The sequence below is a fragment of the Neurospora crassa genome, linkage group I (assembly GCF_000182925.2).
Source record: "Neurospora crassa OR74A linkage group I, whole genome shotgun sequence".
Classification (NCBI taxonomy): Eukaryota; Fungi; Ascomycota; class Sordariomycetes; order Sordariales; family Sordariaceae; genus Neurospora; species Neurospora crassa.
The window spans coordinates 2,344,362-2,360,970 of record NC_026501.1 but is presented as its reverse complement, the minus strand read 5'-3'; the positions used below and the strand labels follow the sequence as shown (position 1 = coordinate 2,360,970).

Sequence of the window (16,609 nt, the reverse complement as noted above, 5' to 3'; positions counted from 1 at the left end):
AGTCTGTCATTGTTTCGGTCCACGGACGGAGATGACCCGAAACATACAAGACGCCCGGGAATTGTGGGCCGATGACGGGCGAAGAAAAAGAAATTTGACGGAACTCGAAACTAAAATCTATCTTAAGTCGCTCGTTATATATGTAGAGACATGTATAACATGCATGACAAGCATACGGCATCTTCATCTATCCAAAGACTGTCCCAAACACATCTCATAATACATCCCCCTCATCCCCAACAACTCCTCATGCGTCCCCGCCTCCGCAATCCTTCCGTACGAAAACACAAAGATCTTATCCGCGCCCTTTATAGTTGACAGCCGATGAGCCACAGCCACCGTTGTCCGCTTTCTCCCCTTTGCATTTCCCTCAATTCCATCTCCATCTGCTCCACCTTCGCCCTTTGCAGCAGCATCCAAAGCAGCCTGCACCACCCGCTCCGACTCCGTATCCAACGCACTGGTCGCTTCGTCCAGCAACAGCAATCTCGGCTTCCTAACCAGCGCGCGCGCAATAGCGATTCTTTGCCTCTGCCCGCCAGAGAACTGCAGGCCCTGAGATCCGCAGGGGGTAGCTAGGCCTTCGGGCAACGAGGCAATGAAGGAGTCGATGTTGGCCTGGCGACAGGCCTCGAGGATTTGCTCGTCCGACACAGTCGCGTCAAGAACGCCCATGGCAATGTTTTCTCTTATTGATCCCTGGTAAAGAACGGGCTCTTGCTGGACTAGCGCAATGTTGGCGCGGTAGCGGCCGAGGTGGATTTTTTGGTAGTCTTCGCCGTCGAAGAAAACGGTGCCGCTGGAAGGATCATAGAATCGCTCAAAGACAGAGATTAAGCTGCTTTTGCCCGAGCCGGACGCCCCTACCAAGGCGACAAACTGACCCGGTGGGATCTGATGTGTTGCCACTAATGTTAGTACGCAAACAAAATTCGGCCAGATAATCAGGTTTGGGGCTGTACATACGTTGATGGAGACTCCTTTGAGGACTCGAGCGCTGGGACGGAGAGGGTATGAGAATTCTAGAGCTTGGCAGTCTATGGAAACGGCGCCGTTGCTACGTTTTTCGGCATCTGGTGGGTTATCGTCCTTGTTTTCGGAACGAACCGAGTCCCTGAGCCGGAAGATGAAGTTTGCGGCGTGCTGCGCCTTGGTAATGCCTATTCCAAAATTAGACGGGTACAAAATGTGGACATCAATTGGTGAGACTCACTTGTTGTGTAAGTAAAGAATGTGGCCGCTGCTTCGCCGGAAAAAATGACGGCGATGAACACTGTGTAGAATTGAGTAACGGTGTACTCTCCAAATGAAACCAATCGGCCGCCGTACCTAACCACGATGTGAGCTGGCTTGAACCTGTCATGCCAAGTAAAAATGAAAATATTTACCAAAAACCCAATGCCATCGACAGGAAGGAGATCGATTGGCTCAGAGCGTACCAAACCATCGTCCAGGTGAGACTCTTGACCGACGTTGCCGCAATAGAGCGCAGATTATTCTCATATCTGTCAAGAATCTGCCGTTCCATAGCCAGTGACGAGATAGTTCGAATGGCCATGATAGCCTCAGAAGCAATGCCAGTGCTATCCGCAAACCTGTCCGCAGTATCATCATCGAGCTTGATCTCCAAGCGAATTCTCAGATATCCTGAAAAGACAAGGGGTGGTAAAGCGCCAAAGACGAGGGTGAGCCCAAGTTTCCACCCAATCACAACGGCAAGAATGCAGCTTGAGAGCAAGTTGACCACCACGATTGCGATGACGCCCATGTTCATGGAGAGAAGCTCATGCAGACTTTCCGGTTCCTTGGATAAATGAGACACCAAAGCGCCTGGAGAGTTACCTGGCATGTCGAAGAAGGTCATGTCCTGCCGGACGACGCAGTCGAAGATTGTGTACCGATAGAAGCGGACCATTTGCTGGAGATAAACATCAGTCCTCATCAATACGACGACGGTAGGACAATGGGGACAAACCTGGGCGATAACGTTGCAGAACCAACCGAGCACCGCGTAGGCAACCAAGTTGCCAAGGGCTACGATAAAGAACATGAGAGAAAAGAAGTTGCCTCGTTCAACCATTTTGTCACCCTCAAGGGCGAAAGCGTCCATTATTCGGGAGAAGATGATGGCAAGAGCGGGATATGTAGCCCCTGGATTTTGGCTGTCAGTGTTCGTGAATTCCGATGAGAAGGTGGATGCCATGGATCTTACCTCCCGCGAGACAGCAAATACCCACCCAGCAAAAGGCAGGCCAGAGTACTCTTTGTTCTTGCATGAGGATGAACAAGCATCTCAAGAGGTTGATGTCGTCTTTCTTTGCAGCCCCTTCTTCCATGGCACTCGCGTCAGGAACAGTCTCAACTACGTTCGACGTGGTGTTAGCTATCGCAGCTCCTCCAATTTCAGCTCTGGTGTCCTTTTGGGGTTCGTCATCATCGTCAGGTTCTTGTCCGAGACGTTGTATTCGAACAAGGTGTGAATAGGTGCCCCCCAGGGCAACGAGTTGGTCATGGGTACCCTGCTCGATAAGACGACCGTTGGACATGACAACAATGTTGTCCGCATTTCGAATGGTGGAGAGTCTATGGGCAATGACGATCATGGTTCTCCCGACAGCAACGTTGTTGAGTGCTTTCTGAACAATCTGCTCAGCGTTAGGGTCGAGGGCACTTGTAGCTTCATCGAGTAAGAGGATTTGTGGGTTCGCAATGACGCTCCTGGCGATGGCGAGCCTTTGCTTTTGGCCCCCTGACAACATGGAGCCTCTCTGGCCGATTTGCGTTTGATAGCCCTGACAGAGTTAGGTATGATCGGCGAGGCAGGGTGATGTCACATACCTCTGGTAGTTTCTCTATGAATTCGTGAGCATACGCCGCGCGGCACGCATCTTCAACGAGCCGCTGCTTCTCTTCGTCGCTCAGATCAGCCATGGATGTTCCGGCTAACCCATTCACAACATTCTGAAAGACGGTGCCTTCGAGCATGACCGGTTCCTATTGATGGTGTCAGCTGGGAAAGGGCTTGTGAAGGAACAAGCCTGCATGCTTACCTGCTGAACAAGTCGGACCTTGGTTCGAAGCCACTGAAGATTGTACTCTTCTATTTTTCGACCATCCAGTGTGATAGTACCGCTTTCGGGACAACCCCAGCGCTCCAGTAGGCCTAATATGGAACTTTTGCCTGATCCGCTATATCCAACGATTGCCGTCGTTTTGTTTGCTGGAATCGTAAGGCTGAAGTTTTGCAACACTTTGATGTTCGGTCTCGAAGGGTAAGCAAATACGACATCCTGGAGTTCGATATCACCTCGACATTCAGCTGGTTTGATGCCTTCCTCCGACAAAGAGTCGATCTTTGACTTGCGGTCGATGACCTGAAACATCTGATGTGCGGCAGCGGCAGCCTTCGAAATGACGACCGATTGAGGAGCGATTTGAGTGAGTGCCTGGGCTGCCAGCAGCACAGCAAAGATAACAGTGACAATTTGTCCCGGCTCAGACACCTCTCCCTCCTTATACATCCTGATACCCTGCCAGAAAGCGAGGCCATATCCAGCGTACACGCAAAAGAATTCCACGGAGAACAAGACGGCGTAGTTCGGACTCTTCCGGGCACCGACCGCTTTGGCCTCATCAAGGATAGCTGCATATTTGCCGGACAGCTTGGGGAAGGCCCAAAAGGCATGAGCAGTTTTGACACTCGCAAACACCTCCTCGGCTAGCTTTGCTGCTCCGGAGTGAATGATCATAATCTCGTTTTCCTGTTTCGCGTCGATGCCCATGCAGATGCCGGTTACGATGACGATGACGGGCACGATGCAGATGGTGATGAGGGTCAACTTCCATTGTACCGCAAAGGCGACAACAAAGGCAGCGAAGAAGGTTGCAATAGCTTGGATGGCGAGGCCCAGCTTCTCCGATATCCCCTGATTGACGAGGTTGGCGTTGGTCGTAAGATGGCTGGAGATGGATCCGGCCTCGGGCAGGTCGAAGAAGGCAACTTCCTGGCGTATTGTTTGTTTGAGGAAGTCGATCCGAAGAGACCGTGTGATCCTGATGGCGTTGGTGGAGGCAAGGGTCTTGGGATGTATGTAAGTGGCTGATCAAGATGAAATCCCACATGGGAGGAATTCTTACAGTCCAGATGTATACGAGGACAAGTTTGGCGATGAAGAGATAGACAAAGTATAGTCTGGAAGTCCAAAGATTTTCTCAGCACCCTGTTTCAGGGGTCAAACCGCAACGGATAGAAACGTACGTGTAGTTATTGAGGCTGGAACGAAACTCTGCGGGGGTCGCTTTGCCGGCTATGAAATTGTTGAAGACTGTGACAAATTTGCCAAAGACAAGGTCCATCAAGGGAAGAAGAACACCAGACGCTATCATGCAAGTCAGGGCTGCTGCATGTGTCCACCAACCGATGTGGTCTGTGTACCTGAAGATTCTCTGAAAAGTTTAAAGGTGTCAACACATGTCTTGGATTGTTTGGACGCATCACTCACAAAGTAACTCTTGAGGCTCCCATCTTCGCATCTGTCTGATACATGAGGGGTCTCGTCTTCCTTTTGAGCCGCGCCGCAGTTGGGAATTGGTACGATGGCATTGCCTGCTTTTCTGCCATTGTCCGTCGCCGAGGTGCTTGAAGGTAATTCTTCGACCACGGCCATCTTGTTCGTCTGCGATGACGTATTGCTCTCTGTCTCCAAACCCACACCCGTCTGTTTGCTATGTCACACCTGAACACGACTCTGACCGGTATATATATAGTCAGGCGAGAAGCATCCATTCATCGATGGCAACTTGATATCAACCTGCCGTCCCTTGGCACATGCTGGTGGTCGAGTTTTGCAGCATCATGGTGTTGATCGCCAACTCAAACGATTTACAGGGGAGAGAGAAAAGCAGAAGGATCAAGCCGAGATAGCCAAGGCGCAGGGTCGTTTCCGCCAATTGAAATGTCCATTCAGGCCCAGGAAAAGAGCGTTCCGCACAATGGAAGCGAGCCATATCATGGCGTCCGAAAGGCCCCTTGCACACCTTATGGTAACATGCCGTGGTGAATCATAGTGAATACGGCAGCGATGACCGATCAAACTCCACATCCGCGTGCAGTCCATAGACAGTCACCCAAGAGATCAGCACAACCAAGACGAGTGACAACGAATCAAAGCACGGCACCGTGGCGGATGAGGGGAGGTTGTTGAGTTGTTGAAGGTCCAAGTAGGTTGCAGCAGTCTCGAATCGATGAGATTGAAGTGTAGCACTGTAGTTCGAGTAAAGTGGGGCAACGTCCCCGGACAGAGACGGGATCCGCGGGCCGCGATGCCAAGCATTAGGTGAATAGTCGCAAGTCGAGACGAATGGAAGACTCAGCAAGTCTCACAGCAGCTTCTCATTGCTTTCTCACAGCCTCAGCAGTCCTGTCATTTCAGCACAATACGAGGCTCCACATAACCTCAACTGTAGGTATTCTACTAAGTAGTGTATACCCTCAGAGCCACAGCAGTCTACAACAGCAGGGCATCTGTCTGCACTGCCTCGGGTGCCTTAGTTGTCAAGTTGTCAATGCTAATATCGTCCTTTTTTCCCACATTGCGCCAGATCTCTTCCGTCGTTCTTTTGTCACGCACCCATCCTTGAGGTTCGGGCGATAGGTTTTGTGTCAACTGGCTTTGGCCTGCGTTTAATATGAACATCAGTTCCTTGGCGACGCAAGCCCAGGCCACCTAAACTCCGGTTTGCACTACCCGTACAGTAACGGACCACCACTACAACCGTCCCGGTCCTTTGCATCAGCACAACCTTGAAGGAACCATACAACACACATGGACACAGAACGAGAGGCTAGTGGCGAGAGGGAGGCGGCCGAGGGAAACACAGCTGGGCTCAGCCCGGGGGCAGGACTAAAAAGAGCAGTAAGTCATTTCTGTTTCGGATCCCGCAAAGTCCCACGTTTCCCGTCCGGCATGCCGAAGACCTACAAGTCTGCATGACGGGGCCCGCTCCGGTCCGAGTCTGGCCTTACGGATCCCGGTGTGGTGCCCGCGGTGCCCGACCCGTACTCGACCCGCACCCGCATACGCTTTGGGCTTTCCAACTCAAGGCATCTTACTTCTGCACATCTTATTCCCTTTTTCCATGTCATCCCTTTGGGAATCTCCTACCCAGCAATGCTACATCGAATGCACGAATGCAGCTGCGTCTTACTGACTTACGCCGATCTAACAACAGTGCGATCAATGCCGGCTCCGCAAGGTAGGTAGGTCCAAGGCCATAATACTCTCACCAATGGTGCAACTGGTCCTGGGATTTCTAACCAAGCCCTTCCTTCCCTTAACTACATAGATCCGTTGTGACAAAGAGTCACCGTGCTCAAATTGTAGGACAGCAAACCGGTCATGCAGCTCGTCCGGAGTAGGCCAGAAGCCCAAGGAACAACGACAGCGAGTTCTCATCTCCGCGCAATATGAGCGCAAGATTGACCACTTCGGAACCCGGCTCACCGGCATCGAAAAGATGCTTCGTGAGCTAGTGGTCATCTCGCAATCCCGCAGCCCATCGTCTGAATCCTCTCTCGCTGGTGCCGGCGCCAACAACAATCACAACAACAATGTTTCACCCTCCAGCGAACCCCCGGTGGCCATCATTAGCGACATAGTCGGTGATCCCGACCGGGGCGAGATACCCCTTGACGGCGATGGTGACAACGACGACGAGATGGACTCGGCCTTCGAGGGCAACTCTTCCATGACGGCCCAGACCGTCTTCGCCAGCGAGTTCCTCGAAAACGCCGTGACGCAGACGTCGCTCAGCCCAAGCATGGAGTCGGCCCTGTCGTCCCTCCGGCAGATTGTGTGCATGCAGAACCGTAAGCGAACTAACCAGGACTCGAGGTTTCCTAACGCGAAGCCGATGCCTAGGGGCGGCACGCGTGAGCTGCCTATGCCCCCGAGCCCGGTGGTGGTGGGCATTCTCCGGGACATCAAGAGTACGGAAACATGGAACCTGCTTTGCTTGGTGAGGAAAGGTGTAGCTAACTCGAAGAAAAAAATTTCTCCTTTACAGATGAGCTGCCAGAAACATTCACATTGATGTGCACATTCATCGCGGTAGATGACTTTGTCGACTGCTGTCGCAGGGTATACTTCGCTACGGAAGATTACAGCTTGGCGACCTTCATCGTTGTCAATGCCGGTCTGTTCTACCTCTTCCAAGAGAAGGCCACAAGGGCGGACGAGGCTCATCAGGCCGAAAAGCTGCTCGAATACCGTAACCTGTGCCGAGACAATCTCGAGACGGCCCTGATGGCATTACCTCTGTTCATGCCGGCAAGAAAGGAGAGTATCGAAGCATTGTTGCTGGCTGTAAGTTTTCTCTCACTGTCACTCCAAAAATCCCTCTCTTGTCCGTGACATAACACGGGGTCGCTAACCCAGCTCTTCCGCCTAGGCTTCCTACGCCGTCGAAGCCTCCCGCTTCACCCTCGCCTGGCAACTCAACTCCTCAGCAGTCATGATCTGCCAAACCCTTGGCTACCACCGCCTTCCCACCACCATCTCAGGCGCTTCCGCCAACGACGACGTTTCCAACGACACCAAGTCCGCGCTCTTCTGGTTCGCCTACATGCTAGACAAGGGCCTCTCCCTCCGCTTCGGCCGCTCCTCCATGATCCAAGATTACGACATCGCCATCCCAAAACGCATGGGTCGGACCATCAACGTTGCCGACTTTTGGAAGGAGATGCTCAACCTGTGGATCGAGCACGCCGAGGTCATGGGCAAAGCATATGAGCAGCTGTACTCCATCGCGGCCCTGTCACGACCACCCGAACAGCGCATCGAGAGCGCGCGCCAGCTAGTCGAGGCCATTAAAGGGATAGCGAGGGAAAACGACGAGCTGATCCGCCATGCGCGCGAGACGGGCAAGCTTGCTGATTCCGGAAAGAGGGATGGGTTCACGGTGACACTGATGCTGCGGTCGGACGAGGTCACGTACTGGGCATCGCTGTGTCTGATATACCGCGCCATTCCTGCCGCTCCTGGGTTCGGTAGCACCTTCAACCCGGAGTGCATCGAAGCGGCGCGGCGGGCTGTCGAGGTCCATTTGGAATGCATGCAGATTCCTGGGTTGAGCCATTTCACGAAGGTTGGGTATCTTCACTGGTAAGTGCTAACAAGCCCAAGAAATATACGAATTGTGAGGTCCCAGCTCTAACAAAACACCAATAACCAACAGGACGATTCTTTACGCCCCGTTCATTCCCTTCATCGTCCTTTTCTGCCATGTCATTGAGACATCCAACATGCAGGATCTCGACCGCATGGATCACTTTGTCGCCTCCCTCTCCACCGTCTGCAGCATATCCGAGGCTATCGACAAGTTCAATCGCGTCTGTCAGGTCCTCTGCCACGTCGCACGCCTCTACGTCGAGACCAAGGCACAGCAACAGCAGGACCAAGACATGATGTTGGTCGGTCATGATTTCGACATGTACCTCAGTCAGCTCGGGTTCATGCCTCAGCAACTCCTCCATGATCAGCAGCAACAGCAACCGCATGCAACCTCCTGTTCGAACCCTGCCCATCAGCAGCGACAACACCAACATGGCGGCATGGCGGCACCAGGCGCTGCTACTGTCGTCACACCCAGTGTCTTCAATGCAGATGTGCCCGCTGGCCTTATCGATGCGACGCAAACAGCGCAGCTTGGAAACTGGTTTTCTGGCCATCGGCATATCATGAACTTGGTGGAGGAGGATTTATCGGGGTTTGAGCCGAGGATTTGGACGACTATGACCGGGGGTCCTTGAAGTAGAGAACTGGTGGGCGACAGATGTGTTGTGTCTTGCAAAAATATCCGGCGGCTTTCTGTTTCCCATTCGTCATTTATCTTGGTGGTCTCTGTGCTCCTGTTTTTTGCGTGCTGGAGTTGGGCGGTAGTTTCGGCAGAGTTGACTCGACGAGAGGATGGCGCAAAAATTCGATCCTTCTGTAATAGCGAATTTGGCGTTCAAAGCCGATAGGCCTCATTCCCGTGTAGTCCAATGAAAATTAGGAGATTTAGTACTATTCGCTAGAAAGTAATGTCGGCTAAGGTTGGTAAGTAAGCAAATACGCTTTAGTCGAACTATCTTTGCGCTATTCTCACCTTAGGATCTTCTTCGTTGGATCCCGGAGCATAGTTACACTAGGTAAATTCGCCCCAGAACCCGTCGATGGCTACTGCATATCTGTTGGTCGGATTGCTGTTGGTTGCAGGCGCAGTCCCTTTCCAGCACACTTGGGTAAAACTGATATCCTCCAATGACATTTCCCGCTCAATCAGTCGGTTTCCTAGGATCGTAAACCTCGTATCCCTCGTCTTCGGTGTCGCTCTCAACCAGTTCGCTTCTCGGTGCCCTCTTAATCCCTGGCTGGCCATCTGGCGCTGTATCACCGCTTGTTCCTGGAGCCGGTGCAGCAGTCTCTGATGTAGCCAATTTATTCTCCCCAACGGGAACAAAGGCGCTCTTAAACCCTGACTTTTTAAACCCGCCCTTCTTGAATCCACCGCCGCCGCCCCCAGCAGCACCAGCACCGCCAGCCGCAGCTTCTCCAAGCTTGATGGAGATGACGCCCTCATTTTTTTGCTCCTGTCTCCTAGCACGTGCGGCAGCTTGGGGATCCCGCACCATCTGCTTCATATCCTTAAGGCGCTGCTTATGGCTGTGGTCGTAGGAGGAGAGATGGGCTTCATAGTCGTTCATACGACTGTATCCCTTTTGGCATAGCTGGCAGTAGAAAGATTGGAGGGCTTCGCGGGCGGAGGAAGTTTGAGCTGGTGGGAGGGTTTGGTGGCGCTGTTTGAGGGGATAGTTAACATATCGCCATCAGGATCACGTGGGGAGCCATGGCTATATGACGACTTACTGGAGGCATATTAACGGTAATGTAAACAAGACCTATCAAGTGGGATTTTTTTGCGTTAATGTCAATATACGACTCTCGGGATGTCAATTATGATGTTTTCAGATTCGGTGCGTGTTGGACTTTGGTATGGTTTGTGGGAAGTGAACAGACGTAAAGTTGCAACTCGAGATGATGCGCGCCTGCGTGCGAGGTCACACCCAAAAGACCAAGAACTGCCGACGGCACGAATCACAGCAGTTGGTTTAATGCAAGTTTGACGGACAGCAAGGAAACGTGGGGAAGCTATCCCCACACAGAAACTCCACCACACCGCCAATCCCCACTGCACCAGGCGGTTTAGAGGATACCTTACCTACTGTCCTTACGTTGGCGGGACCTCCAAGCTACCTAGAGGTACCTACATGGACTGCGTACATAGAGCAGGTACTTGATGCTTGACCAGCGAGGGATCCACTTGAGGACCCCAACGGCTGCCAGGTGAGCCAGTGCGGACCCACCCTTGCTCCAGGTCACTCAACAAATGCGCCAGTACTTACGCACCTAAAGAACCCCCGGCCGAAACCCTCCAACCCATCTAGCTTTCCAGGCCTTGTATGATTCCTGACGACAAACCTGCCCAGGTCTCCTGAAATCCCAATTTGGATCACAAACAGCATCGGAAGAGACGAATTGGAAGGAAAACATTCTTAAGAAGGACGAACGAACAAGGAACGGTTGCGAGAGACTGGCGCAACCCGACACTTCCAACCATAGCCAGTCCAGTCATGGATCCTCACGGCCTGGACCCTCGGGACCACCAACTAAGTCACAAGGCGTCGCAAGAGACCTTTATCTCGCTTGTACAACTCGACCCAGAGCCGATACAAGACCTTTACCAAGATGACGGTCCCGACTTTGACCCAACAAGAGATGCCTCGCCCTCGGAAGACGCCGCCGAAGGCGGCTCCCTAGCAAACTCGATACATTCTCTCAAGTCATCCGGATCAGGAGGGGCAGCCGGAGGTGTAGGTCTAAACAATATGACACCACTTGGCTTAAGCGGTAGCGGTCATGGAGCGATATATTACTGTAAGAACATCTCCTCCCCTCGGACTGCCACTTCTCCCACCCCTGGGGTAAATTCCGGCTCTTTCAGCTAATATCCCCCTCCTCTAGTAACCCGCATCCAACGCTACTCTTCTTACACCTTCTCCCTCTTCGCCTCCCTACACCTCGCCACAACCTCCGTCATCCCTCTCCTCGCGCGCTCCGTCCCGGCCTCCGAATCCTACCTCCTTCTCGCACGCGAGATTTACCAAACGCCCCTCTCCGAGCCCTTACTCGTCGCTCTTCCCATCGTCGCGCACGTTGGCGCCGGTCTGCTGGCTCGCCTACTCCGCCGCCGCGAGAATCTCCGACGCTACTACGGCGCCGGCGACGAAAAGACACATATGGGCCTGGGGATCACCAAACCGACCGCGCGCTTCTTGCGCAGCGGCTGGCCGCGCCTCAGCTGGATTGCGCTCAGCGGGTATGGATTTACGGCAGTGGTGGCCGCGCACGCCTTCATGAACCGCGGTCTGCCGCTTGTGGTAGAGGGAGACTCGGCCAACATTGGTCTTGCGTACGTTGCTCACGGGTTTGTGCGACATGCGTGGACGTCGTGGGCGGCTTACGCCGCGCTCCTGGGGATCGGGTGCGGACACATGGTGTGGGGATGGGCAAAGTGGTTTGGTGTGTCGCAGGGCGCTGGCTGGGTGTTGGAGAGACACACGGGCGTGCCGGAGGTGGATAGGAAGGCAAGGCGGAAGCGGAGGAGGAGGCTGATTTGGATCAATGCCGTGGCAGCCGCGGCGACGGCGGTGTGGGCGGCTGGTGGACTGGGAGTGGTTGCGAGGGGAGGGGAGACGCTTGGGTGGGTGGGAAAGGTTTATGATGGGTTGTATGACAAGGTGCCGTTGTTTTAGAACAAGCGGCTTGGGATGACATACGGGATGTGGAATGGGATGGGATGGGATGGGATGGGATGGGATGAACTGAAGGGGATGACAAGGCATTCAATTGAGGTTTTCGAAAGATGAGATGGAATGGACATGGTGCAGCGCAATGCACGCGCGCCCGAGACACATGGCCGACACGGCGGTGCATTCAAAACCCGTTTTGGCGTTTAAGATTACATATTAGGTTTTATGATTTTGTAAATAGCATGCATGGTTGACGCTTAGATGATACGTACCAAGACATGAACATGATGGCATCGGCTCTGCGTGAGGTACTCTACATGCTGCTGCTTGTCGGTATGCTACATATAGAATTGCATTCAGTTCTCTTGCCTTTCGTCTGAACACTGCTTGACTGTCTGTTCTCGTTCCTGCAGATCCAACGTCGTTCCATTAGTTGCAGTCTGAGTAAAGAGTTCCATCGTTAGGCACCCAACCTGAATTGATACGCGCTCAATGTCATACAGGAGTGTTGGCGAGGTTACCGCTCAAGATCTGTTCGGTGTTTCCAAGCTTCTATGCGCTAGAGGTAGGGGTATCCCCAATCCTTGTTGCAATCGCCTATCGCGCACATACAGACACCTATCTTAGGTTACTGTCAAGGGCGGGAGGTACAGCATAACCTTTCCGCACTCCTGCTCTCCCATACGTAGGCTTTGCCTCATTAGCCGTCCCTATCAATAACAGGGATTGTAGTATAGTGGTCAGTACTTCTCGTTGTGGTCAATTTGACATACAACGATCCGAGAGGACCCAGGTTCGATTCCTGGCAATCCCAACCTTTTTTTTCCATTTTCAGCCTTGCCGGCTGGTTGTCTTTTGGCACCATCCTTCTGCTTTCTGATTTTTTTTCTCTTACATAGTTTTGGGAGGTCTAAATGCAAGTAACTTGGTTGTAGATCGCCCAGCAGAAATAAAAAAAGTAATCCCAAAAAGAATAGAGGATTCGAAGGTGTTGGTGACTAGTAAGATAAGGCCTACTTGGATTAAAGAAGCAAATGATAGTTAGAGATCAATGACCAGTCAAGTCCCTCGGTCCCTGGAAGCTTTCCAACGCCTGTACGCTTCGATGTCCCAAAATTATATGACAAAACTGCTATGCTAGTTGCCTCACATACCGAACCCAGTGTTGGCATAATTCATATTCGACCATCCTCCCGCAGCGCCATAGCTCCGTGTTTCCGCACCGCTGGTGAAGCACGTGTTATGCTGTATGATGTTGCTCTGGGCGATTTGAATCCGCCCCTTCTTCTTGTCGCCCACACGGTGGAACGTCATTTGAGGCTGTTCCTCCGTTAGACTCAGCGCCTGCTGCTCGGTGTAGCCAAGGCTAGCAGGCGGCGGCGGCGGCGACGCCACAGCCACTGATAAATGTGATGGCAATGGCGGAGGCGGTCCATTAAGACGAAAAGGCGGATTCTCTCCTGGCATCAGAGGTAAAGAACAAGCCGGGGCGCTCTGCCTTCTCGAGAGCGTTATCTGACCCGGTCGGAGAAAATGCAACGCTCTTGACGCTTCTTCTGACACCTGAGTCGTCACTGGGGCAAGGGGCAGTTGATATTGATGATCCAGTGATCCTTCAGGGCGCCAGGCAGGTTCTGTAAACATTGGAATGGAGCAAGTGGTTCGTTGATCGGTAGGCGATAAGATGTAGTGTGGTGGGGGTGTGGACTCCCCTGGGGAGTACCCTTCGGCCGAACTTATGTGTAATTCCGGAGCGAAGGCGCCTGCGTTGTCTATTCCAGGTCCAAGCTGTGAAGATGAGAATGTCGCAATCGAGTCGTTGGGCTGGAACTGAAATTCCAGCTGTGAAGAAGGGGTCATTTGGACTGTAGGAGGAGATAACGACGCGCCCGTCAACGAATGATAACTCGGTGTATTACCGAATGAATTTGTCTGGTTTGCAGATGTTGTATAGACTGCTTGACTTAGGGGCGATATAACGGCTGGCACTATATCGAAATGATTTTGGTTCGTAACTGTCGCCTCACAGCGCCGTAGGTGCTCGTCGAACGATGGCTTTTTTACGTATCTGCGGTTGTTAGTGACCAGGAACAAATTGAATGCTTGGCGGAGTCTCTGCATGACTTACGTTTTGCTGCAATACGGGCAAGAGAATCTCTCTGCCCCTATGTTGTGGACACACTTTTCGTGATTCTTCAGGGCTTGGAACTACTTTCATCAACACTCGACATGATTCAGCCACCCTAATGACCCGATGGACTCACTGTCATAAATACTTCCTGACACGGCTTACTCCTGCATCTTAGAGTGCCTGCCCTTCGCCACATGGTCAACTCTTCGTTGAGTTGTGCAAGTTTCTTCTTCAACTCTGTCGCTTCCGTTTCCTTATTGGTCATTTTCAGACGTTCAATTTCCTCGTATAGCTGTTGATTGGTCGCCGCGAGAGACGCGATGGCGTTTTCAGTCTGTTCCAAGGCCTCCCTAAAGGTCTGTACGCTGGAATATTGTTCAGGTCCGGAATAGTGTTGAATGCCGAGGGCGGAGTCTTGGAGTGTTGTGAGAAGTTGTTTAAAGCGCAGCCCATCAGATTGTTCCCTGTCGAGGGATAAAGGGAGATACGCCATCTGCTCAACTGTTAGATGTGTTGGAAGTTTGATAAAAAAAAAAAAAAGTATGAAAACACACCTCCGGTTCCGTATGGTGCGGTCCAGATCGAACGTCCATGACGCCAGGGAGGTGAGTTGCGACTTGTGATAAGATTTTCTGGATTCTCTGCCAAGGTTAATGAACAGGAACGAGACAAAAATAGAGAAAGACGAAGAGGAAAAGATGACCCGTAGACCGGGCTGAATACCGACACGGAATTTCATGATTGTTATTCACGGTAGAGATTGGTGGATGACTTCAAGACCCCCTCCTTGTCATCCTACACAGTGGCCCCCGCCACGGGGAGCTTTTTTTGGGCCCCGGTCATGGTCAAGGTTGGCTCTTATGGCGTTGGCTTGGTTCTAGCAGTTCTTGCTCGGTTCGACAGCCCGCTTTCGCGCATGTTGGCTTGTGCGCACCATATATGGAAGTTCAAGTATGCTATCGCCCGCCCGGCGCCTTTGATGTATAATCACTCGCTTGTGGCAGGGTGTAGGGACAGCGAGGCGCCTGACTGCCATGCCCTTAGCAATAATGAGGTGCGTTTTCAAGCATGAAGTTGGAGCTACTTACTGGGCTGAGCCAGTTAGAATGAGCATTGATGTGACACTTCAAGGGGCTGTTATTGTGCGTAATCTGGTGGGAAGGATTAGCACGGGGCGCATACGATGCCCTGCCGCTCGTATGTCTGATACCCTGAAGAGCTACCATACTCTGTTGGCGTACCTCACGCTGCGTCTTGATAAGACGTCGTTGGCGCACCAAGCTCTTGAGTCAGTGGGTTGGCCATCCCATCACGGCCATCTCTTCGACAGTAGTGTGTCTTGGCGGACAGAAAGTTGACAGTCAAGACATGCCATCCTTGACTCACATCAAGACTACTGATCCCAAACGGTAAAGTGGTGGAATACCCTGAATTACCAACAAATGACAGGCATGACCCAACACGGAAGCTACTCAACGAGGCGTGCCAGATGGTATGGGGGCTGGCGGTGTCAGGGCCGCAGTAACCTCCATGATTGGCGGGGACGAATTGCACAAGCTGCCTCGGCAGGTCAAGACATTGTGCCATCCACTGAACTCCAGTATCGGGACTGCATGGCCGCATCAAACACGGTTATAGCTGCTTGAAGTTGGCACCCTCCCTTGTTGTTCACTACAAAAGTGTCACCGGGTAAAGGGTGGATCGGTAGACATGGAACAGCGACAAGAGCTGGGTAGATTTCTGCTTTCGAATTAGCTTGAGTGATCCAGAACAATGGCAAAGCATTAGCTCTTACGAAGACCTGACGTGACTGAAGCGAGGGACCAGCCATGTCTTCTGAACTTGGAAAGATAGACACAGGTTCAGCATATCCATCAAACAAACACATAAGAAAACAGGTTCAGTTTATTTTCGCCGTGCCACCTCAGATCGTATAGTGCAAGATAGAACCCCCCGTAGGCAACACCGGATCGATCCAAGATAACAATGCCGTCAATGACACAGTGCTGGATGTGTGGCAATGACACGACCGGCTGGTTGAAAAATGGTGATGGCTCGGGGATTACAAAGGCAATGTTCTAGAAGAAGATGAGAACGAGCAAGAGGAACAAGGTGCTCAAAGGCCGTACGACACACACGTCTAGCGTTTTGCCTTGATGGGCCGAGTCTGAGACTTTCGTTAGCGTACACGTCTCGGACGGAGGCCAACAGGAAGGCCTGAATCTGCCCCCGATTGGCGGACGTTGAAGGTTTCTCAATGTCAGGGAGATTTCACCGGTTCGAGATTGGACGTGCTCAGGTCGCTGCTTCGAATCCGGGAAGAGTAACCGAATCAGGGTCGATTGGCCGTGATAGGTGCATGAAGGTCAGCCGTGTTGGGGTCGGCTGGGATTTAATTGATCTAGCCAAAGCGCTGCAACCACTAGGACCGTTCTAGGATTGCAAGACTTGAGTATCCGTGCCAAATGCGACGCCTGTGAGCAGTACTATCCAGGAACCAAGCCAGGAGCTGGAATGGAGTGTGGCGTCGATCCCATGTTGACGTAGATTCAGAATGGTTGTTCACGAGGAGCAAGGTATGTGTAGGATCCTATTGGATTGCTAGTAAAAACACTCTAGGCGGCACG

The 16,609-nt window shown here is 52.3% G+C and overlaps 6 protein-coding genes and 1 non-coding gene across 10 annotated transcripts; 4 read left to right on the top strand and 3 right to left on the bottom strand.

Annotated features, from left to right (window-relative positions):
• Window positions 1–75: 75 nt before the first annotated feature.
• Window positions 76–5,230, bottom strand: NCU09975 (multidrug resistance protein 3; the record flags this gene model as incomplete). 3 transcript variants are annotated; one of them, XM_011394988.1, is made up of 11 exons in its annotated part: window positions 76–894; window positions 967–1,160; window positions 1,214–1,329; window positions 1,389–1,918; window positions 1,976–2,151; window positions 2,213–2,792; window positions 2,839–2,994; window positions 3,051–4,079; window positions 4,138–4,192; window positions 4,259–4,446; window positions 4,503–5,191. In XM_011394988.1, 11 exons carry the CDS (start codon window positions 4,665–4,667, stop codon window positions 184–186), a joined length of 3,900 nt encoding a protein of 1,299 aa, XP_011393290.1. In that variant the 3' UTR covers window positions 76–183. The 3 variants fall into 3 exon arrangements, with proteins under 3 accessions (XP_011393290.1, XP_011393292.1, XP_011393291.1); XM_011394990.1 differs by having other exon boundaries at window positions 1,214–1,918; window positions 4,503–5,230; XM_011394989.1 differs by having other exon boundaries at window positions 1,389–2,151; window positions 4,503–4,667.
• Window positions 5,231–5,408: 178 nt separating this feature from the next.
• NCU09974 lies at window positions 5,409–9,089 on the top strand. Of its 2 annotated transcripts, XM_011394987.1 has the most exons (7): window positions 5,409–5,462; window positions 5,602–5,915; window positions 6,232–6,255; window positions 6,346–6,988; window positions 7,066–7,364; window positions 7,450–8,162; window positions 8,236–9,089. In XM_011394987.1, the coding sequence occupies exons 2-7, from the start codon at window positions 5,826–5,828 to the stop codon at window positions 8,807–8,809; spliced, it is 2,343 nt and encodes a 780-aa protein (XP_011393289.1). In that variant the 5' UTR covers window positions 5,409–5,462; window positions 5,602–5,825; the 3' UTR covers window positions 8,810–9,089. The 2 variants fall into 2 exon arrangements, with proteins under 2 accessions (XP_011393289.1, XP_011393288.1); XM_011394986.1 differs by lacking the exons at window positions 5,409–5,462; window positions 5,602–5,915 and having other exon boundaries at window positions 5,988–6,259.
• NCU09973 (hypothetical protein) lies at window positions 9,068–10,008 on the bottom strand. Its single transcript, XM_952998.2, has 2 exons — window positions 9,909–10,008; window positions 9,068–9,838 (listed from the first exon to the last, which is right to left on the bottom strand). The coding sequence occupies exons 1-2, from the start codon at window positions 9,915–9,917 to the stop codon at window positions 9,317–9,319; spliced, it is 531 nt and encodes a 176-aa protein (XP_958091.1). The 5' UTR covers window positions 9,918–10,008; the 3' UTR covers window positions 9,068–9,316.
• Window positions 10,009–10,465: 457 nt separating this feature from the next.
• On the top strand, window positions 10,466–12,219 carry NCU09972 (hypothetical protein). Its single transcript, XM_952997.2, has 2 exons — window positions 10,466–10,976; window positions 11,064–12,219. Exons 1-2 carry the CDS (start codon window positions 10,673–10,675, stop codon window positions 11,852–11,854), a joined length of 1,095 nt encoding a protein of 364 aa, XP_958090.1. The 5' UTR covers window positions 10,466–10,672; the 3' UTR covers window positions 11,855–12,219.
• A 354-nt stretch (window positions 12,220–12,573) lies between these two features.
• On the top strand, window positions 12,574–12,665 carry NCU15020. Its single transcript has one exon. It is a non-coding gene; the product is annotated as a tRNA-His (tRNA).
• Window positions 12,666–12,818: 153 nt separating this feature from the next.
• Window positions 12,819–14,998, bottom strand: NCU09971 (hypothetical protein). The gene is made up of 4 exons (XM_952996.2): window positions 14,537–14,998; window positions 14,116–14,475; window positions 13,980–14,059; window positions 12,819–13,919 (listed from the first exon to the last, which is right to left on the bottom strand). Exons 1-4 carry the CDS (start codon window positions 14,573–14,575, stop codon window positions 12,998–13,000), a joined length of 1,401 nt encoding a protein of 466 aa, XP_958089.2. The 5' UTR covers window positions 14,576–14,998; the 3' UTR covers window positions 12,819–12,997.
• NCU09970 (hypothetical protein) lies at window positions 14,574–15,628 on the top strand (the record flags this gene model as incomplete). The annotated part of the gene is made up of 4 exons (XM_952995.1): window positions 14,574–14,587; window positions 14,742–15,036; window positions 15,200–15,314; window positions 15,432–15,628. The coding sequence occupies 4 exons, from the start codon at window positions 14,574–14,576 to the stop codon at window positions 15,626–15,628; spliced, it is 621 nt and encodes a 206-aa protein (XP_958088.1).
• Between the last annotated feature and the right edge of the window lie 981 nt (window positions 15,629–16,609).

Bases quoted from the DNA above. Each gene is read 5' to 3' on its own strand.
- NCU09974 (XM_011394987.1), top strand. From the start codon at position 5,826: ATGGACACAGAACGAGAGGCTAGTGGCGAGAGGGAGGCGGCCGAGGGA. The intron at 6,256-6,345 runs GTAGGTAGGTCC...TTAACTACATAG, and splicing joins ATCAATGCCGGCTCCGCAAG to ATCCGTTGTGACAAAGAGTC. The intron at 6,989-7,065 runs GTACGGAAACAT...TCTCCTTTACAG, and splicing joins CATTCTCCGGGACATCAAGA to ATGAGCTGCCAGAAACATTC.
- NCU09972 (XM_952997.2), top strand. From the start codon at position 10,673: ATGGATCCTCACGGCCTGGACCCTCGGGACCACCAACTAAGTCACAAG. The intron at 10,977-11,063 runs GTAAGAACATCT...CCCCTCCTCTAG, and splicing joins TCATGGAGCGATATATTACT to TAACCCGCATCCAACGCTAC.
- NCU09971 (XM_952996.2), bottom strand. From the start codon at position 14,575: ATGGACGTTCGATCTGGACCGCACCATACGGAACCGGAG. The intron at 14,060-14,115 runs GTGAGTCCATCG...TGATGAAAGTAG, and splicing joins GTCAGGAAGTATTTATGACA to TTCCAAGCCCTGAAGAATCA. The intron at 13,920-13,979 runs GTAAGTCATGCA...TAACAACCGCAG, and splicing joins TGCCCGTATTGCAGCAAAAC to ATACGTAAAAAAGCCATCGT.